This window comes from Rhinopithecus roxellana, chromosome 8 (assembly GCF_007565055.1).
Source record: "Rhinopithecus roxellana isolate Shanxi Qingling chromosome 8, ASM756505v1, whole genome shotgun sequence".
Lineage (NCBI taxonomy): Eukaryota > Metazoa > Chordata > Mammalia > Primates > Cercopithecidae > Rhinopithecus > Rhinopithecus roxellana.
In genome coordinates, this window is record NC_044556.1 from 47,720,400 (window position 1) to 47,742,064 (window position 21,665).

General features: G+C 42.3%; 3 protein-coding genes across 5 annotated transcripts in view; 2 read left to right on the forward strand and 1 right to left on the reverse strand.

Moving 5' to 3' along the window:
* The window catches only part of LOC104670099 (histone H2B type 2-F), a 39,642-nt gene extending 24,438 nt beyond the window's left edge, over positions 1–15,204 (forward strand). Inside the window, exons 2-3 of one of the 2 annotated variants that reach the window (XM_030935270.1) lie at positions 8,425–8,943; positions 13,217–15,204. In XM_030935270.1, the coding sequence (XP_030791130.1) occupies positions 8,425–8,482 (58 nt within the window). In that variant the 3' untranslated portion in view covers positions 8,483–8,943; positions 13,217–15,204. The remainder of the gene's footprint in view (positions 1–8,424; positions 8,944–13,216) is intronic. The other variant, XM_010373283.2, reaches the window with a different exon arrangement.
* On the forward strand, positions 2,657–3,495 carry LOC115899061. Its single transcript, XM_030935272.1, has one exon. It carries the CDS (start codon positions 2,968–2,970, stop codon positions 3,310–3,312), a length of 345 nt encoding a protein of 114 aa, XP_030791132.1. The 5' UTR covers positions 2,657–2,967; the 3' UTR covers positions 3,313–3,495.
* Positions 4,244–13,805, reverse strand: LOC104670100 (high affinity immunoglobulin gamma Fc receptor I). 2 transcript variants are annotated; one of them, XM_010373286.2, is made up of 6 exons: positions 13,696–13,805; positions 13,287–13,307; positions 12,237–12,491; positions 7,946–8,197; positions 6,415–6,699; positions 4,244–5,511 (listed from the first exon to the last, which is right to left on the reverse strand). In XM_010373286.2, exons 1-6 carry the CDS (start codon positions 13,724–13,726, stop codon positions 5,282–5,284), a joined length of 1,074 nt encoding a protein of 357 aa, XP_010371588.1. In that variant the 5' UTR covers positions 13,727–13,805; the 3' UTR covers positions 4,244–5,281. The 2 variants fall into 2 exon arrangements, with proteins under 2 accessions (XP_010371588.1, XP_010371587.1); XM_010373285.2 differs by having other exon boundaries at positions 12,237–12,494; positions 13,696–13,803.
* Positions 15,205–21,665: the final 6,461 nt, after the last annotated feature.

The following is a 21,665-nucleotide window of genomic DNA, read 5'->3' on the forward strand; positions in this document are numbered from 1 at the left end:
ATTAAAAGCCACCTACTGAGTGTGAGGCAATGGCAACAACAGATATTATGAAGGCTAAATGATATAACCCATGAAAGGTAAATAAGCATTCAGTAAATTAAAATAATAAAGTTGACCATTATGTGCCATGATATAGATTTCACAGTAGAATGAAAGGATAAAATAATTGGGATAATAAATTGCAATTCAAAGAGCTATTTAAGTGCAGGACCAAGATTTCAATTCAGTCATGTCCCGAAATTTTACAATCTTTCGTCACAATAACTAGAATTCAAGGTAGAAAATGATTATTTTCTAAAATAAAGATGGTACTTATAAACCTACGTAAATGCCCATTTCTCCTCTTTGAGGTCTTTTTCTGACCTTCCAGAAGTAGGCCTTGAAGTCACAGCCAGGCTCCAGATGACTGCTGTTTCACGATAGCATACCAGTTCTTCTTCAAAATTAAATTATCTTCTCAGAGAATACCACATTTGGGGAATTTAGTTTACTTCTCGAGAATCCCTAACCCAATTATTTCTAGTCTTCCTTAGAGATTTTCTTTCTCCATTAACTCCCATTTTATGTCTGGGAATCTTTTACTTTCATATATGCTCCCTCTCCACAATTTGTTCTTTTTTTACCTTCTCTAAGTGTTAAGGAGTAGTATGTACCTAGTGCGATAGGGAGATGAAGGGGAAAGGCAGAAAAATGAGCGTCTTACCCTTTGGAAGTTTTGACCCCACATTTAGAAACAAAACAAGAAGTGGAGAATAGAGGGAGAAGGACAGCAAACAATTTTATTGGTTCCCATTTTCCTGCCAATGTGCATTAACAAAGAAGTCTAAACCTAAAAGACCTTATGCAAGACCAGATTTTCACATTACTAGCTTTGTGTGTGTGTGACATCCTGCTTTCCATTGCCAAGCTTAAGATATACGTGTCTTAAGGTCTTTCAGTTTTTATATTTGGTCTTTCAGTTTTTAGATTTGCATCTAAACAGCTGAGCATTGGACAAAGACAGAGGGGGGTTTTTAGAAGCGGCCTTACAGAAGCAAAACAAAAGCAGTTAATCATACAGTGACAGGTCATGTAATCTGTAGCATAACATAACTTGGGTCCTTGCATAGCTGGTGACCCTGTAGTTGCATTGAAAGAAAAACAAAAACTGGCTAAATACAGACATTTGCAAATAATAATGTTTAAGAAGCCTGGGGAAAGAGTAAAAGAATCTGTCCCTTTTTTTTCCTTCAACCTTGCTCTGGAAGGGAGAGGTGTCTGGAGCCTATTCCTTTGGCCTTGGCTATTCGGACAGTGTTATCTTGTCATTGTCCTTGAAGTGAGCTTGCTAGGCCGAGGAAAACTTGTTCTCTTCTTTTAACCCTTGACTTGCCACATTCTGGGCCTTAGCTTTTACTTTTCTTGGAGTGAATAAATGCAGTACTTACTTATTTTTTAAAAAAAATTTCTACCTCAGCTATGAGACTGGTAATAATTAATTTTTTATTATTACTATTTTTTTTGAGACAGGGTTTCCCTCTGCCACCCAGGCTGAAGTGCAGTGGTGCGATCTTGGCTTACTGCAGCCTCCACCTCCTGGGCTCAGTTGATCCTCCTACCTCAGCCTCCCAAGTAGCTGGGATTACAGGCGTGTGCCACTGGCTAATTTTTGTATTTTTTGTAGAGATAGGGTTTGCCATGTTGCCCAGGCTGGTCTCCAAGCATCTGCCTGCCTCGGCCTCCCAAAGTTCTAGGATTACAGGCATGAACTACCGCATGTGGCCAATAATTACTTCTGAAGATTCTAACAATACCATTTACAATAACACAAAAATGAAGGACCTAAGAATACATCTAACACATCTAGAGAGAATATTATAATATTGTTGTGAGACATTAACAGTGACATAAATAAATAAATGGAGAGTTCATGGATTGGAAAGTCAATGTTGGAATGATATCAATCCTCCCTAACCCTCTCCCTCCTGCCCCCCATCCCCAAAAGATCTACAGATTTAGTGCAGTCCCACTCCAAATCCAATAGTTTTCTCAGGAGAATTTGACATAGTTGATCTTTCTTTCTTGAGCCATTTTCTTCTCTGATTTTTCCTCCTACCTCACTGGCTACTCCTTATCAGTATCCTCTGCTATCACCTCTTCTATGCAACCTCTAAAATGTGGCATGTTTCACGGTTCAGGCTTAGACCTTTTTCTATCTGTACTTCCCCCTCACATTGTCCTTTCTAGTCCTCTGACTCTAAATACCACATCTATATGATGATTGGCAAATTTGTGTCTCTAGTCCAGGATTCTTCATCTATCCATTGCTTTTCCAACAGTTACACTTAAATGTCAAATAGGAATCTTAACATGTCCAATATGAAACTTTTGCTTCTTGCTACCGTGTTCCCCTCCTCCAACTTGCTTTCTCAATTCTGTCAATGGACTATTTATTGCTTTGGCCCAAAATCTAGGTGTTTTCCCTCCCATTCTTCTCTTTCTCACATTCCCTACATCTAATCAATAAGAAACTTTGTTGACACTTCCTACAAAACATCTTCCAAATGTGACCACTCTCAATAGCTCCACTGTTACCATGTTAGTCCAGGCTGCCACTGCCTCTCACCTAGATTCCTAACTGGTCTCCTTGCTTCTGTTGTCTTCTCTACAGCTTGGGGGATCTGTCTCAACTAAGCCTGGTGGCAGTGAGGACCGTCAGCCCCCTCCCAGCCAGCTGTCAGCTATGCCTCCATTCTGTCTGGTTCTCAGGGCTGGAATCGCTGGGCAGGTCTAGCTAATCTTTGGCCCTCCTGGGAAAAGATTCCTAAATTCTGAAGGCATTTAGCTAGGAAAGATCCAGAATGGACCAAGCTATTCCTGTTTTACCCCAAACCGGGTTGGTCTGCTTTGGGGATTACTTCTCAAGTTAGGAACCTCTGAGTGTTCTGAAACGGCCCGGACTCTTACAGAAGCTCTTGTGGTCCTAGAATGAATTTAGAGGTCTCCATACCGAGCCTGGAAGGTGAGGAACGACCCCTAACGACCTACAACGACCCACCCTCCCAACCTAAGGCCGGTTCTACTCCGCCTGTCCACTCTGGGGAGTTGTGCTTTGACTTGGAAGCCCTCGGATTGAAGGATGGGCCCAAGACCCTCACAGGTGAAGCCTCGGTAGGTCCCAGGGAGAAGAAGGACATTCTTCCACCCCGCGATCCCCCAAAAGTCCGACCCACCCTCCTCCCCGCCAGATGTATCAGATCCCTCCAGGGCCTCATTGTCAGTCCTGTAATCTTTTCATCCGTGATAGGATGGGCCGTGGACCCTTGTGGGTGAAGCTCGGCGGTTTCCCAGTCCATGTGGGTTGGCCCCTGCGGAGCCTGGAGCCTTCTTGCCTGCGGGCTTGCTGATCCCGCCGAGCCAGCTAGCTCCCTTCCTGCTTCTGACGGCGAGGGAACCAGCTGGGAGGTCCTCCGAGCTGGGCGGGGAGGCGGGTGGCCTCTCGCACTCCTCACCAGCTCCCTCCCTGCCGCCGCCGCCGCCGCCGCCTCTGGCTGCTCTAGCGCCAGGCCGAGAAGCTGGGACGGCTGCTGGGAACCCAGGGTCGTCCTCCCGCTTCCTGTGATCTATCAGTCCTCCTCTCCGCGGAGGCTCGGCCTGGCGCACCTCAGGCCCGCAGCAGCACCAAGGCTTGGCGGCAGCTGCAACCTCCACAGACGGCCGCCAGGTGGCGCCGTGCGGCGGCCCGAGAGCAGGCAGGCCCGGGGCGGGGTGGGAGGGACTCAGCTACGCGCCTGGGGAAGCCGCGGGCCCTCGCGGACTACGGAACTTCCATCCTGTCGCCGGATTTTCACATCTGCCGGCCCAGAGGAAACAATGACGTTGGGATTTTGGGGGACTGCCCCTTGACTCGGGGGAATCAGACACGAACGGCCGACCCCTTGCTCTCTTCCATCTGCCTCCCGCCGCTCCTACCCACCGATTCCTAGAGCTCATTTGTCGCTCCTGCAGCCTCCAGGAATGCAAATAATTTCTCACTGGGTTTTGGTGAGGGCGGAGCTGCGGAGAAGCGCGCGCCCAACAGCTTTCGGCGCAGCTGGGTTCCCGGGCGCCGGCGGCTGCGGCCCTCAGATGGAGGCGGAGGCTGCAATATGCACAGGCGGCCACAGTGTGGCGCAAGCGCCCTGCGGTGAGACACGCTCGGAGCGCGACGCTCCAACCCATCATTTACGGGTCAAGCCAAATAATCTAGAATCAAGTTGCTACATGTGTCATACTCCTCCTGTTTTTTTCCCTAAACTTTTAGTAGAGTCATTTACATAGTTCAGTTTTTATCTCAGCTATGTTACAGAGTGGCAGGAAAATGCTTTGTCTCCAAATTACAGCCCAAGTGTGAGCAGCATATCCTGAAGCTGGTTAGTAATCAACCAGAACATCAGGAAGGTAAAGCAAACCTCTGGAGGCAAGGTCTGGACTCTGTGATACCGCCGCTTCTACCTACTTGAAGTTTCTCCTTGCAGTGCCGCCCTTGGAGATTTGGACTTAATTGTTAAACAAAAAGAACAGTTACATTCTGCCTCCCTACAGGGCAAGGGCCTGGGACTGGCAGCATTTCTGTTGTCCCTAGAAATACAGGGGTTATGAGAAAGCCTCAAAAGAGAGGGCAAGAATAATATATCCATCTGTCATCATGAGTTACCCCCTTGTATGCCTAGAACATACATGGGGACATTCTCTTTTAGTAAAGTCAAAGAGAAAAGCCATGAACTGAGTGTCCTGAACACAGAGGCGTGAGCCCTCTCAGTCTCACAGTCCCGTAGGAGTCATTTGTAAGTTCTATTTCCCTCCTTATCGTCTATACTAATCCCTCTTGTCTCCCAGAAATCTGCCCACTCCTGGCTGTGTGTGTGTCTCTTCGTCTCCCTCTCTCTCATTCTGTCTCTTTCTCTATCTTAATCTTCTGTCCATATGCACCCACTCACCTTTTTACCTTGTTCTGAGAAATGAAATACTATTTTTCAAACTATGTAGTAGGATTATCAGGCTAGGCTTGATTTGTAAGTTTTTCAAGATTTCTTTATAGTAGGCTCATTTAAAGTCATCTCTGATGACCAAATTTCCAAATGTATCCCAGTTGAAGTCAGTTCATTTACAGTTCTGGTGTTGTTGAACTTTTGGATGTTTGTGTGCAGTGCTCACGGGGAGGAAGTGGGCAGGGGATGATCCAGATCGATGGCCACCCACTGAGCTGCTGCTACTTGGCCTCCTCAGGCTCCTTCCGGTGCATGCCTTCCTACAGCTGTTCTTATTCTTGTACCTGACACTTCAGCTCTTCTTCTAAATGTCTGTCTTCTTGAAGACTGGAAGTTACCTTCTTCTCATGACCAGAATCCAAAGAGATTTCTAAATTCCACTTTTTCTTTCTTTTCAGTTCTTTACGTATTGTCACCCAGAGAACAGTGTTCACTAAAAACATTATTCCCACTACCAGATAGAAAAGGACATGAAGCCAGACAGGAGTTGGTAACTGGAGCCCTGAAACAGAAAAAGACAAAGAGAAGAGATACAATATTTAGAGACCAGAGGGGTCTGGCTGAGTTATGTTTGGAGGGGAAGGTTGACTGAGACCTGATGTGCCTGTCCTCAAGGAGGCACTGCTCATTTTAGGGAGCAGGAAGGAACTGGCAGTAGCTCTAACTGGCTATATGGTGTATAGATGGGGACAGGCTCCTTGGAAGAGCTTAATTGCTGGGCCCTGTCAGTGGACTTACTCCCTAGTTCCAGAAACAACTGGTATGTCTATGCCATTTAATACTTGAAATGAATTTGGGTTGAAGATTAACTTTTTTCACCCCCAAGGAGCCTTTGTTCTAGAGCTCACAATCCCTCTGCCTCAGTTACATAGAGACACTTGGGAAGGTGGTGATTTGCAGTTTACAAAATCAGTGTCTGATAAATCCACCTTGCGAGTTCCTTGAAGCAAAAACTATGCTCAAACGTTTTTATATCCCCAGACCTATGAAAATAGATAGGAGGAACTTGATAAATTGTTGGTGAGATTGTTGGTGAGGGGGAGGGAGGCAGGGAAGCAGGAAGAGAGAGTGAGAAGGGGGGTTATGGGGTGGAGGGAAGAGTGGGAGGGAGGGGAAAATAAAATAGAGAAGGAGAAGAAAAGAAGGACAGAGGAGAAAACGAAGGAAAGAAATGGAGGACGGAAAGGCAAAGGAAAAAGAAAAAGAAAGGAAAGGAAATTTAATAAAGTTTGTGAGGAGAAGAGTGATGTTCTGAATCAAGGATGGAAAGGTCTGCTCGTGGGCTTTTCCTGAAGAGACTTACCCCTCCTCTTTGGGTCATGAAACCCTTGAACAAACCTCAGTCCCGTGGGAGATAAGGGAGTCCCTTCTCCTGTGCTAGTGGCTTCTCATCATTCGCACTCACCAAGCACTTGAAGCTCCAACTCAGGGCTGCGCTTAAGGACATTTCCGTCTTCTGTGGTGGCCTCGCACCAGTATAACCCAGAGTCTTCTCTTCTAGCAGTTAGTATTTGGTATTCAGAGGATGTGTTCCTGCCTCGCAGGGTCTTGCTGCCCATGTAGAAGGAGAAGTAAAGCTGCAAACCAGGCCTCTGCAGAAGCAACTTTGTTTCACAGCTCAGGGTGACCGGATTCCCCTCCAGGAGCGGGGATGTCACAGATGCGTTCAGCACTGGAGCTGGAAATAGCTCTAAGGAGAAAGTTGATGGGGGACAGGGTTGCCTGTTGAGCATCCAGGTCCTTTTCACAAAAGACACATGCTTTACCCCCTTGGGAAACCTGGCCCTAGAAAATGCATCCATAAGGCATTAACCCTTCTTACTTCCAGCAGAGAGCCGTTCTTGGGGTGTCCTAATAGACATAATTAGGGTTGCCAGCTCGCTTAGTCCTACCGAGGACACCTCTAAACCAGTGGTCCCCAACCTTTTTGGCACCGGGGCTGGGTTTTGTGGAAGGCAATTTTTCCACAGCTGGGGGGTGGGGTGGGGATGGTTTTGGAAGGAAACTGTTCCACCTCAGATCATCAGGCATGCGCAGTTCACAATAGGGTTCGTGTTTCTATGAGAATCTAATGCCACCACTGATTGGACAGGAGGAGGAGCTCAGGCTGTACTGCTGAACCATGAGGAAGCTCATCTCCTGCTGTGCAGCCCAGTTCCTAACAGGCCACAGACCAGTAAGGGTTGGGAACCCCTGCTCTACGTGGTCCATCCTTCCCTGAATGGCTATGTCATCTGGTAGATAACCATGCCCTTCTGGCAGTGGTCAACTAGGAGTGAACCTTGACTCACACATTTGCCATTTCAGTGACTCATTACTTGTGTTCCTGACTTAGAAAGATAATCTGGAACAATAATTTCTTTCCCACAGGAGTGAACTTCTTTTTTTTCAGACAGAGAAAATTGTTAGTGATTGTATTAGGAGGAAAGGCTGTGAAAGGGTCAGAACAAGGCCATATGCAAACCGCTTAGCTTGCAGATGCTCAGGAAGAAGTGGCGCCACAGAGGCCGCTTTGTCCCTGAGAGGTAGATGGACAGTATAACCTGTTCCTCATGTTTTCCAGGTTTCTCTTTCTGTGGAGCTTTCATGAGATTCCATGGCATTATTTTCTAACTCTCCTAGCTACCTAGAGTGAGTCTCTATTCCTTACAACTAAAATAAGATGGATGAAATGGACCACCCTTATGCCCTGACATTGACATCAGCTCCTGTGATTATTGATGGGGGCTGCGGTACACTGGAAAGAGTAATGGACTGGAACCCAGAGACCTCAGTTCTGGTTCCAGCTGCTGGTCATGGTGTGGCCTTTAGTAAGGCAGTTGACTTCTCTGGAGCCCAGTTTCTTCGCTTGTAAATTAAAGTGAGGAGTTTAGATTGTTTATGATGGTCCCTCAGGGGAAGGGACTATCAATTCTATGACTATTCTGATACGATACCTTTCACAGTGACAGACACTCCTGCTGATGTGTAGCGATGCTTTCCCATGCCTGAGCAGTGGTAGGTGCCGTTGTGACTTATGTTGGTTTTCAGAATGGTGAGGTTAGAATTCTGGTAGAAAAACTGAAAGCCTTTGCCATTTTGATAGTAAAGCACATTGTACACCAGCTTATCCTTCCATGCATGACACCTCAAGGCCAGAGGTTCTCCTTCTGTGAAGACTCTGCCAGAGACCTGCAGTAGTAGCCAGCCTGAAAAAAGTGAACCCAAAATGTATGTATACAGTGGAGGAGGTACAAGAAGGCCCAAGCTTGGCCCTGTGGGCTTTCTGTTTTTCCTCCTTGCAACATCCAGCCTCAGAGCTCTGCTAAATCTCAGGCCTATATCCAGTTCCTCAAATATCTTTAGCTTCGGTGGAAAGAAAAGCAGTCTTTACTGGCAACTGTGCACACGGCCTTTTCTTACCTTCCCTTTCCAGATCTCAGAAGTTGATCGAAACCAAAACAGTTCATACAGCATGGCAGACAGAATTCTAAAATGATCCCAATGACTCACTCCCCTGTATAATCCCCTTGAGTGTGGGTGGAACGTAAGACTTGCTTCTAGCCAACAGAATATGACAAGGGTGATAAAACGTCACTCTTGGGATTCCTACATTATGTAAGACTCTATCTTAGCAGTCTGGATGGAGAAAGTCTCCTGCTGAACTTGAAGAAGTAAGCTGCCATGCCAAGAGAGGGCCTATGAGAGCATCACAAGTCAAAGGCCTCTAGGAGCTGAGAGTGGCCCCCCACTGACGGGCAGCAAGAAAGTAGGAACCTCAGTCCTAGAACCTCAAAGAACTGAATTCTGCCTGTGACCTTGTGAGCCTAGAAGAGCTGAAAAAAGAAACACAGCAAAGTCAACACCCTGACTGCAGCCTTGGAAGACCCTCAGCAGAGCACTCAGCTAAGCTATGATGGGAGTCCTGACCCATGGAAACAGGAAGATCATAAATGTATGTTGTTGCAAGCTGCTAAACTTGTTACACAGCAATATAAAACAAACACACTCCAACTCTTGACAAATTTGTTAATAGGACCACACATCCTAAGACAAACACAGAAGGGCAAACATCCAGCTATAAACATCCTACTACATTGATATGAATACTCACATATGTAAGATCAATGACACCACTAGCAAAACAAGCTCCAAGTCAATGGGTTCTTCCTTTTGACGTACACCTCTACACATAACCAAAAACGTTTCAACTACTTTTCTTTTCTCCAGAGGCAGTTGGTTTGGCTAAATAAAAATGGGGTTCTTAGGAGACCAAGAAGGAGAAGAGACAATAGTGCTTTTCCCCCCTCCAGAACTTATCTAAGAATGGAAGGCAGGTGTTTCTATGCCATACGTAGCATGAATTTTACAGTCATGGATACGGATATAATGCTTCCAAACATAATTAATTATCTTCCCTCCCTTATTCCCACCCACAGCCAGGAGGTGCTGAAAGACTGCACTGCCCGAACACTGCCATCTTTGCTTTATATGTCCAAAAGAGTAGGAAATGGTATCACATCTCCATCAGAAACTGCCAAACACTAGTAATGGTAGAAAATATTTGAATGACACAATTAATAGGCTTGATTTTGTGGGATGCTCTACTTTAGAAAGAAAATTCATATGCTTTCCAAACACACATGCAATGTTAGAAAAATTAAGTGTGAATTAGGCCACAAAGCAATTTTCAACAAATACTAATGAACTGATACCATATTTAACACAAATTCTAACCAAAGTGCCATAAGATGAGAAATTAATAACAAAAAACCACCCTCCAAAAAACATCTAAATAATTCATGAATAAAATAATGTATAATGGAAATTTATAAATTTTTAAACTTAAATGGTAGTGGGAGTATTGTCACGAGATGCAGCTTTTCGCAGACATTACTAATTTCCTACTCAACAATCATTCCCCCATCTTCATGACTTTGGAGTCAGCCATATGATTATGACTTGGGTCCACCAACCAGCTTCATTTTCTTGGTCTTAGCATATAGTGATTAAATTGAAATGACTCAGAGTCAGTGAGCTGCAAATGAATTCCCCATGGCTGACTGTGGCAAAACATTTTAAAATAGGGCATAGACAGCACCAACCAAAAATTTTGGTGTATTGTACTGTAGTAAAATTAACAAGTCTTGTTCATTGAAAACAAACAAAACTGTAATATGATAGTGAAAAGAAAAGCCACAGAGTGGGAGAAGATATTTAAGACACTTGAAAAAGGACTTATATCCAGAATATATAAATAACTCCTATAAGTCAGTAAGAAAAAGACAGACAACAGAAAAATTGTCAAGAAGACCTTACAAAAAAGGATACCCAAATAGGTAATAAACATGTGAAAAATGGTCAATATAATAGTCATTAAGGAAATGCTTAATTTGCATTTGTATATCCAAGAGTGGGAAATTGTAACATACCTCCATCAGAAACTGTCAAACACTAGTAATGGTAGAAAATATTTGAATCATGTTTGAAAAATGTCCACAGCATTACTATTTGTAAGAGGTCAAAACCAGAAACAGCCTGATCCCTCAGCAGAACGGGAAAGTATGAAATATACAGTAATAAGAACAAATGAACTTCAATTTATAACATGTATACAGTTCACAATCATAATGTTGAGAAAAATAAACCAGACACAAAAGAGTACATCCTGTCCCACACTGTAGCCCTTTATATGAAGTTCAAAAATAGGCAAAAAACCTATGGTGCTGGAAGTCAGTGTCAGGGGGTGGACTAGAAATGGGCAAGAAGGAGTTTCTAAGGTGTTGGAAATGTCTAAAATAGATCGGGATGCTGTTTACTTTGCAAAAATTTACTGTGGTGTACATTTATGGCTTGCTGTACATAAGTTACATTTCAATGAAAATTCACATTAAAATGTGATGTAAAAAAGATATGATTTTCAATAAGTCACTGATGTGGGTGTCCTAGAGTCTATGTAGAGGTGAAGAAAACAGCCTCTTCCCAGCCCTAGTCCTTTAGTTGTCACTTGAACCATGAAACACTTCTGCTTGAACTATCCAAAGTGTCTTGTTGAAACAGCTCTGTCAGAGGTTGCAGTGAACCAAGATCGCACCACTGCATTCCAGCCTGGGCGACAGTGTGAGACTCTGTCTCAAAAAAAAAAAAGGAAACAGCTCTGTCAGCTTCCCTCACCTCTCCATCCTAAGAACTTATTTACAGAGACCTAAGGGACACACGAGAAACATCAAGCCTTCCCTCAGACATTCTCAACATTTCCTTGGCTAAAACACATTTCCTCTAACAGCAACCATGTCTGCATAAAGGTAATTTTGCCTCTAGTGTGGATTAACTTTTGCATTATCACTTTCAAAGAAGTTTAAACTCATTACTTCTGAATAATAATACATTTGGTTATTTTGTCTTGCATATTGAATGAAGCATTTTTCCCTGAAGATTGCAGTCTCCATCTCTTGATGAATAGAATCTCCTTACAGGTTTAATTGGGTGGTGGGCTTTTCTGCTTCCATTTATTAAAATATGACAATAAGTCCATGTCCAGATTATCTTACAGATATACTATGAAATGTGCCCCAGGAATGTATGTATAAAGATGATTATTGCAGCAGTGCTTATAAAATCAAAAGAGTGGAAACATCTTAAAAATTTGCTAATAGGCAGAATGGTTAAATTAATTCTGCTACAGCTGTGCAGCAGACATTTTAAAGTAGATTTCTATTAAGTGATAAAAGTAAGATGTAGGACAATACTTAAAAAGTGCTCTACCAACCACAGCTTTAAAACTATGTATATGCGTGTATATATATATAGTTTATATATAATAATGCTAATATATATGCATAATATGTATATATATACATAATATGTGTGTATATATGTGTGTGTGTATATATATATGCAGTTTTGTTTCTGTGGAAGGTGACTGCAGATGTTCATTATTGCCCATTTGTTTGGATTATTATCATTTACTATGTGCAGGCATACATTTGGAATAATGATACAAACTTAGGGCCTAAGTCTCACTCTAGGCATTCTGCTTACAGCTGGCCCAGCTGAGGCACTGTTGGTACATAGTTTAAGGACCCTGCTATGATGTTTTGAGTATATTGATTTAGTTTCACCTGGTAAGTACATAGTGCTGAGACCTGCATCAGATAAATTGACACACACACATCTGGTGTCCAGAAAGGAGAGAACGCAGAGGAAGACCTTGCGGTTTCTGGCCCACCTGGTCCAAGTCATAATTACCTCTGTGGATTTCCAGCTGTATGGGGTCACTTCGCCCTGAGGGACCTCTCTGGCATCTGTATTCACCACTGTCCTTGACACTGGCAGAGGTGATTCTGTAGCTGGGGGTCGAGGTCTGAGTGGCTGTGCCATTGAGAAACCACTGTGTGGAGTTGCTCCCAGGCAGACGGGGCACCTCACACTGTAAGGTTACGGTTTCCTCTTGGAACACGCTGACCCATGGAGGCTGCAAAGTGATCACTGCCTTTGTGGTATCTACTTGGAGGTTACAAGAAGAAAAAGAAAAAGATGAAATGGAGTAAAGGGGAGGGCTCTGAGTGACTGGTAAGGCTTTTGTGGATAGCACAAGGAAAAAATACATATTTAGATTTACTTGAAAAATAAGCAAGTGGAAACCTACAAAAGCCAGCCTTTACGAGTGTCCAACTCCTGCTGCAGAGACCTCTGTTCATGTTATGAAATCCTCATCTGGGTGTTGGGAATTTGGGGCTGCTGAGGATTAAATTACTGATGTAGGTTTTCCTGTTGGGAGCAATGAAGCAGGGTTTTAGACTTCGGCAAGCCGAGCGGAGCTGTGTTCCTTGTCCTCCGAGCTACACTGTCTCTGAGAGTACAGAGCAGGGCTTCTGCAGCTTGTGCGTTGGAAACAGAGGTTCAAACTCCTCTCTTTGAAGCTTTCAGTATTTGCCTGGCTCTGTCTGAGGAGAAAAAACCCACTCTGCTTTCTTGTAAAGGGGACTGGTTTAGGGGATGTTGGGAAACCCAGCAGACTTCTTCAGTGTTTGTGCAATTCTGGCTCTTTCCTGCTGTTATAGATACATTTAGGCATTTCGTTCAGAGGGAAGAGCTCATTCAGGAAACTTTAGAAAGAAAGCTTACAAAACATGGTTTTTATGAAAATCATGCTCTGAATATGGGATATTTTACATAATTTATGAATCTTTCTTCTTTCTCTGCTTTCCCTATATGCTCTTCTTCAGGTTAATAGGATCCAACCTTTGGAAGTAGGAAAGTGGCATAGGAGGAGAAGCTGAGTTAGAGGTCACTCACCCACTTGCCCATCAACTGGAACTGCAAGAGATCAGAGAATAAAGATATCAGTTGGTCCAGGGAAAATGATGAGGAAGAGAGAACTGGGGAGACATAATTAATGTAGACTCTGAGGGCTCAACTCAGGTCTCTGAGTTTCTATTTCTCTCTTTCAAAATCCAGTACTAACAGAACTGAACAAGCTACAGGTGGTTACCAATGAAACTTTACTGTGCTGTTTCCAGGCTTAATGCTACCTCAGGGTCCCCCTTCCCATCCTTTTGATAAACGAATAAACCATGGAAGCACAGATACAAGTTGTCTCCACACTCATGAGTTCTACCCAAAGTTACCACAGGAAGACAAAACTCTTGACTCCCCACAGCCACAGCCTGTACCCCTCTAACTATCCCCTCTGAGTCCAACTTACCCCAAAGGAGCAGAGCTGTCAAGAACCACATGTTGTCTCCAAGCTGGTGGGAGCAGCGAAATCTGTAACATGCAAGATATTGAAGAGGTTCTGCTGGGGCTCCAGAGCCAAATTAGAAAAGAGGAAGGAAATTGCCTTTTCTGACTGTTCCTTTTCTGGGAAATACATCTTGAATTTTGAAACATGCTTTCCCCATGCTCATACCTCTTAGCCCATCTCTCCCACTTTGAAGTTCTAATTTTTAGGTTATGAACTCTCAGAATCCAGGGAAAAGGCTAAAGTTGTATTGATATTCCATTCTGATTATTTTTTCCCTCTACCATTTCTGTTTCTTAGGGTTAGAATATGGCAAAACCTCACTCTTATCATTGGTTCAATGCCTGGCTAATGCCTCCAAACGATCCTTTGGATCCAGAAGTTTCTATATCAGCCTCTATGAGGCCATGGGAAAAGTCACGCATCTACAAGAGCTGCCCTAATGCAAACCAGCCTCTGCTCCTCTGGGGACACAGACAGGATCAATCTCCCATTTTGGTTAAAAAAGTAAACAAACTCTCTTCCTGAAAGACATCATAAATTTGGAGTGTTTATTTTGGCTAAATCCAAGGTAATTAAATGTTTAATGTGGATGCTATGGAGACGAAAAATAACTCATGACCATGGATAGGAATGTCTTCAAGAAAAGAGTTTTAGAGTACCAGTGGTGAGCTCTGTGCCACCAAACTGAGGTGGCTCCTGAGACAGAGTTGTAACCCTACAAAAAGATTTCTAGGTATTGTGGTAAGAGAGAAAGAGAGCTAAACAGAAACTAGGATGAATTCAATGAGTGCAGAGAGAGACTGGCAATCTCACTGGCAGAGAATGAAAAATGACAAATCATGCTGTAGATTGACGTACTGGCCCCAGCTTCTCACCACTCCCTGAATCTACACTCTCTCCACAGCCTCCTGAGGGTACCTCTCTGACTCTTGACTGTGGCTCATCATGCAACTTTCACTGGCCAGCGAAATGTGAATGGAAACGAGATGATGCTAATTTCAAACTTAGCACTTAGGAAGCTTCACACATTATCTCTCATCCTCTTGTCCTCCTGTGACTGCTGACCCAAGAACCTTTTTTAGCTAGTCAACCACAGTGCAAAACAGAGCTGTCCGAAACATTGTGGTTTGAGGCGGAACTGCCTCACCTGCCTTGCAACAGTGAGAACTAAACGCTTACCATTATATGCCACTGAGATTTTAAGATTGCTATACGAGCAAGAGCTGACTGACACAAATGAAAAGCGAGGAAGAAAGGCCAGGAAGAACTCAGGGTGTTCTGAAGAGATGAGAGAAGTCTCAGTTTGTCAAAATTTATATTCAAAGCCTATATTTGTAACAATTTTACTATTTTGTCTCCAAAGTTTTCCACTGTATGCATGTCCCATAATTTATTTCACCAACTTCTCTTCAAGAACATGTAGGTTATTTCTAATTTTTTACTGTATGACCAGTAAAAAATATTGCTTACTACCATAAGTAGTCTTGTGCCTACCTTTAAACATTTGACTTATTGTTTCCTTAGGACACATTCCTAGAATCAGTAGCGCTTACTCAAAGGAAATGCGCATTTTTTCCTTTGGATAAGATGCTGTCAGATTGTTTATGATCATTATCCTCATCACTGCATAAATTTTAGAGTGCTTATTACATGCCAGATAAATATGCTTGATACATATTTTCTTATTTAAGCCTCACAGTAATCTATGAGTAGACGTTATTATCTCCATTTTATAAATAATAAATCTAGTGAAAGAGGAGATCGGTAATTTGTCCAAGGTTGTAAAAAGTAGAAGCAGGATTCAAAATCAGACAGTTTGATTTTCCTTACATACTGACTGATGGAGTATAACAGTGCTCACCCCATGCCTTGCGATTTCTGCTTTGTAGTAAAATAGCTACTTCTTTGAAAAATAAGTGAAATCATTTCATTGATTAGGATAACATCAGGGAATTAGGATTGTTATATAAGAGGAATGTAAGATCTATAGCCAGGAAGGATAAAATACTTTCTTTCTAATAAGTATCTGTTGTTTCCAAATGCTGAGGAAATAGCCATTGATGTAGGTTTAAATTCATGTAAGAACAGCTAGAAAAATGGGGCAAACATAGTAACAAACGCAGACAGAGTAGTCTTCTAGTATTTGATAGACAATGAAAATCATGATGCTCTGTTCTCACTTATAAGTGGGAGCTGAACGATGAGAAGACATGGACACATGGTGGGGGAAAAACACACACTGTGGCCAGTCGGGTGGGGCTGGGGGAAGGAGAGTGTCAGGAAGAACAGCTAATAAATACTGGGCTTAATACCTAGGTGATGGGTTGATCTGTGCAGCAAATCACTATGGCACACGTTTATCTATGTAATAAACCTGCACATCCTGCACATGTACCCCGGAACTTAAAATAAAAATTCATGGAAAAAAATCATGATGCTCAGGAGAACCATTAGGAGAATTTACATCTATATATGACATTTGTATTTCCATATATTAATACTTTTTTTTTTTTTGAGGCGGAATCTCGTTCTGTCACCCAGGCTGGAGTGCAGTGGCACGATCTTGGCTCACTGCAACCTCCACCCCCCAGGTTCAAGCGATTCTCCTGCCTCAGCCTCCGCAGTAGCTGGGACCACAGGTGCATGCCACCACGCCCAGCTAATTTTTATATTTTCAGTAGAGACAGGATTTTACCATGTTGGCCAGGATAGTCTCAATCTCTTTTCCTTGTGATCCCCCTGCCTCAGCCTCCCAAAGTGCTGGGATTACAGGCATGAGCCACTGTGCCTGGCCACTGACACTTTTATAATGCCATTATACTCATAGACTTCATTCTTTTAAAATCACTTTACAAATACAATTTTCTCAAAGGTAGATGCAAAATCTTATTTGCCAATTTTAAGAAAAATTGCTCTCTTGTCTACTACAGAAAATGATTTATGAACAATTATTTGATATGTTTTTTAAAAGATAGGATGGACTGGGTGCAGTGGCTCACGCCTGTAATCCCAACATTTTGGGAGGTCAAGGTGTGTGGATTGCTTGAGCCCAGGAATTTGAAACTGACCTGGGTAATATAGTGAGATCCCGTCTCTACTAAAAATAGAAAGAATTAGCTGGGCAGGTAGTTCATGCCTGTGGTCCCAGCTACTTGGGAGGCTGAGGCAGGAGGATTGCTTGAGTCTGGGAAGTTAAGGCTGCAGTGCACTGTGATTGTGTCACTGCACTCTAGCCTGAGTGACAGAGCAAGACCCTGTCTCAAAAGCAAACAAATAAATGCTAAGATAATTTAAATCTCATAAATAATTGACCAATACTTTATTTTATTTTCATCTCTTTATGAGTAAAAAACAGTAATGCTTTATTTCCTACTCAATTCCTTCTCTGATGATCATGTGTTTTAGAAACTATTCAAATGTATCTGCTAAATTTTAAGTAAAGAATTGCATATAAGTAATTGTCTATAGCACAATTTTGCTTAATATGTTTTGTATACTGTTGTAACAGCTCTCGGACAGGTGAAATATATAACTTTTATGTAGTTGCTAATGCTTGAGGTGTTTTTCAAAGATTCACATAAAGTTTACCCGATGTTCTTCTTCAACTGCCATTCATTATAAAAAGTCCCCCAGTGGTTCAATTTTAAGTTTCCATTAGGAACTCATTAATATTTTATTCTTAGTTATTCTTACTACTCAATCTTTTATTTTCAAAAATTCCCATCTATGATTTTATAGGGACGTTTACAGTTAATTTCTGGAGATATTAAAATTTATCTTTTATAAGTTGTTTCAATTTGGGATGACCTTGTCCATTTCCTCTTCCCCTGACTTCACCTTTTTGTGTTGTCATGAATATGTCTAACATTCATGAATATGTCTATTTTCCTATGTGCCCTTGAGATTCTTTCCTAAGCTTTTAAGGGATCAACTCGTTATAAATCTCAGTCTGTTTGCTTTTGCATATGCAGTTTTCATCTTTCCCCAGATAGCAAGGTCACTCCATTTTGATTTTGTTCCCGTATCACAGCAGCAAGCGGAGAAGGATGGGAAAAGGGTTAAAACATTTATGTAGCTTGTGTTCCTAAAAATAGCTATCATCTGAAATGGAAAAACTCTTCACATGCGCTCCTTCCCCAGCTTTTAACTGCCTGATAATGTGAGTCAGGTGCAGACACTGCAGCGCTATTCTGAAAGACCCTCATTTAGTACATAAGTGTGACAGACTACAGTGACTTGTTAGATCATAAAGTATGAAAGCTCATGATCTTCCCTGTCCCCTAACCCAGCACCACTTTTCCATGACCATCTTGGTGTGTCCGAAAAGCACCTTCAGAGTCATGGTGACAAGGACAGGGGGGAATTGGCTGAGATGGAGCGCTCTAGGTAGAAGAGATAGAAGTGTCAGAAAGGTACATGAGGTAAGAGGTTGGCCACAGACTCTTCCTACTTCTTTGCCCTTGTCCTGCCCCAGGGCTCTTCACTTTCTTTTAGAACTTAAAAAAGTCGACTAATATTTTACGCAAATGAAAAAATGTGTAATATATATGTGTATATGGTTAATGATGCAAAATAAGAAAATGAACATTTATAAACCCACAACCCAAACGAACAACTAGAATATTATTAATGACATACCAGATTTCCAGCCAAGATGGAGTAGCAGAGACTGGATTTATCCTCTCACCTGAAACAAAATTAAACTAAACAAAAGAACAAAGTACATGAAACAATGTTTTTTTGAAACTGTGGACATCAGGCAACAGGCAACAAAAGACAGTCATCTCTGAGAGATAGGGAAGAAAAAAGATGAACCCTGCAATTGCCTCACCTACTGCATTGAGAGGGTCTCCAGGCTGTGGTACAGGGAGGGGAACTCAGGCAGATCCCAGTGGAGTCCCAGAATTGAGGAGACAGAGCTGAGTCTGGAGAGACCAAGGTGGCTAGAGAGCTCGTGGATCAAAGAAATGGAAATGAAAAAGCTACATACAGAGAGAATTCCAGAGATCTGCTGAGGGTCCCCACCAAGTACTCAGCAGAGTAGTAATCAGTGTGTTGATCTAGAAGGAAGAGGCTGAAGCACAAGATATAATTTAAAGAGTTTACTTGAGCCAAAGTGAAGACAGTTGCCCAGGACACACTTCTAAGTTAACTCAGGGAGTGCTCAGTCAGCCTTTGTTACAAGCAGGTTTTTAAAGGCAAAGATAAGAAGGAGTGGGTGGATACAAAGTTCTTTGATAGAAATTTTCATTGGCTTACAGAGATGGCATTGATTAGTTATTGGCTATACATTGTTGAACTGTAGGGTATGAGTTATGGTGTCCAGCATATGGCATTTTATGGCTGCTTGGCATCAGTTAGTCTGGAGCCCATATAGCAAGTGGCTTTGTGAGATAATTATTTAGCTCAAGGGGGAGTGATGTGACTGCAGTTTCATTCCAATGCCTCTCTGAGCCTGATAATTTAAAGGGGCTCACATACCTCAGTTAAAAGGTTTCTTCCTCTTCTTTTTTTTTTTTTTTTTTATTTCACAGGTGCATGTGTGTGAAAAAACTACCCCAGGAAAGAACCACTTGAAAGTATTAGCTAGAACAGTACCCTACACTCACACAGGGCTGGAAATAGTGCCAGTTCCCCAAAAAGGAGAGCACAATTCGCAAGACATGTGCTAGAGAACCCAGAAGGGACTTACCTCAGTAAAGACAGGGAAAATAGAAAAAGACTAAAATCCAACTTCTAGAGATGAAAACCAGTATGCTGGATGGGATTAAGAGCACATTAGATCACAGAAAAAAAGATGAATGAATGCAAAGACAGAGCAATAAAAACAATCCAAAATGAAACAGAGGGTTAAAAAGAAAATGAGAAGAGCATCAGTGAGGTGTGGGACAACTTCAAGTGGCCTAATACATGTGTAATTGTGAAAGGAGGGACCAGCTGGGCTTCCTGGGTCAAATAGGGGCTCAGAAAGCTGTACAACTCACTTATTTCCTGCATCAGAACTTACTTTGGTCCTGAATGAATAATATTAAAGAATATACGCTTAAAATATTCCTAACACCAGGATTTGTGCATGTGTTTTCTTCCCCAAAAAAGCTATAAACAGCAAAAATTTTGCTGTAAGCTTCCCTGTGTCCTCTCTGCCTCTCTCCCTTCCCCCTCCCCCAAAACTAAAAGGAATATTAAATGCCCATTTTTCTATGACCAGCGAACCTTATCTATGCTCCCAATTCCAATTCCTCATAAACATACTTTATAAAGTCCTGTAAGATCCTGTTTCCTTTGCCATGCCGCTACAAGGTCATAAAATAAATAAAACCTAAGTTACAATTCTGGTTTTCCTCAAAATCTAAGACATGTCACAAAATAATTTACTGCCTTTGTTTCTCGCTCTGGTAGCATCTTCCCTCTACACGTATTTCCCGCCTTAAAGAGTTTAAAAAGCAACTGCGTAATCGAACTCTGACTACCTGCTCGAAATCCCTTCCACGCTGTAAAAGTTTTGTACTGTCACTCCGCTCAATAAAGCCTACAGCTTTTCTTCTCTTGGTCTGTGTCTCCATCGCCACGGGCAGCCGCCACACCAATTCTTTGGCGTGGCTAAGGCAAAAACCTTTAGCGTTACAATTGGAGTCCTTGAAAAAAGAGGAAGGTGGATATGTCAGAGGCGTTTGAACCAGAGCAACTCCACCTTGAATAGGGGCTGGGTGAAATAAGGCTGAGACCTACTGGGCCGCATTCCCAGGAGGTTAAGGCATTCTTAGTCACAGGATGAGATAGGAGGTCAGCATAAGGAACAGGTCACAAAGACCTTGCTGATAAAAGGATACGGTAAAGAAGTTGGCCAAAACCCACTAAAACCAAGATGGTGATGAAAGTGACCTTTGATCGTCCTTACTGCTCATTTTATGCTAATTATAATCCATTAGCATGTTAAAAGACACTCCCACCAGCACCATGACAGTTTACAAATTCCATGGCAACATCAGGAAATTACACTGTATGGTCTAAAAAGGGGAGGAACTGTCAGTTCCTGGAATTGCCCACCCTTTCCTGGAAAGGAATAATAATCCACCCCTTGTTTAGCATATAATCAAGAAGTAGCCCCAAAAATAGCCAACCAGTAACCCTTGGGGCTGCTCTGCCTATGGAGTAGTCATTCTTTATTTCTTTACTTCCTGAAATAAACTTGCTTTCACTTTACTCTATGGACTCACTCCAAATTCTTCCTTGCATGAGATCCAAGAACCCTCTGATGGAGTCTGAATTGGGACCCCTTTCTGGTAACAGATAGAAAAAATATTTGAACAAAGAATGACCAAAAAATTTTCAAACTTGATGAAAACTTATAGGAGACAGGAATGTGCCACCCTAAAATATGATTTTTTGGCATAAGGATTATTTTGAGCTGATTATTTTGAGAAACAGCAGACACAGGAGAATTCTAAAAACACAGAAGTTACCTTTCTGTAAGAGAAATTTACATTTTTAAAAGAAATCTCCATTTGTTAGGCTATCTCCCTCTCTGTGCTGGGAAAAGAAGGAGGACTAAATCACAAAAGGCTCTTATCCATGGAGAAGCACCAATTTAAATCTGCATAATAAACCTTACTCTTGTTTGATTTTCCTGAACACTTTCCCATAGCTTGCTTTCCCAACACCCTTCTTTCTTTCTTTTAGTTGAAGATGCTACATAAGCCAAAATTCTAGGTCACTTCTTTGGGAGTTACTCATTTTTCCCTGATTATCTGTTTTTCTCTTGTTAATTTGTCTTTTGTTATAAAAGTCCCAGCTGAGAACTCAGAAGGGTAGAATAAAAATTATTTTTTCTCCCCACACCATAAATTTATAAATCCAAGATTCTCAATGAACCCCAAGCACAAAAACAAATAAAAATACCCCCCAAACAACAAAAACCATGAAGAAAACAG

Excerpts from the sequence above, each read along its gene's own strand:
- LOC115899061 (XM_030935272.1), top strand. The coding sequence starts at position 2,968 with ATGAATTTAGAGGTCTCCATACCGAGCCTGGAAGGTGAGGAACGACCC.
- LOC104670100 (XM_010373285.2), bottom strand. The coding sequence starts at position 13,726 with ATGTGGTTCTTGACAGCTCTGCTCCTTTGGG. Across the intron at positions 13,308-13,695 it reads GACAGCTCTGCTCCTTTGGG|TTCCAGTTGATGGGCAAGTG; the intron begins GTAAGTTGGACT and ends GATCTCTTGCAG. Across the intron at positions 8,198-12,236 it reads ACAGCTGGAAATCCACAGAG|GCTGGCTACTACTGCAGGTC; the intron begins GTAATTATGACT and ends CACTTTTTTCAG.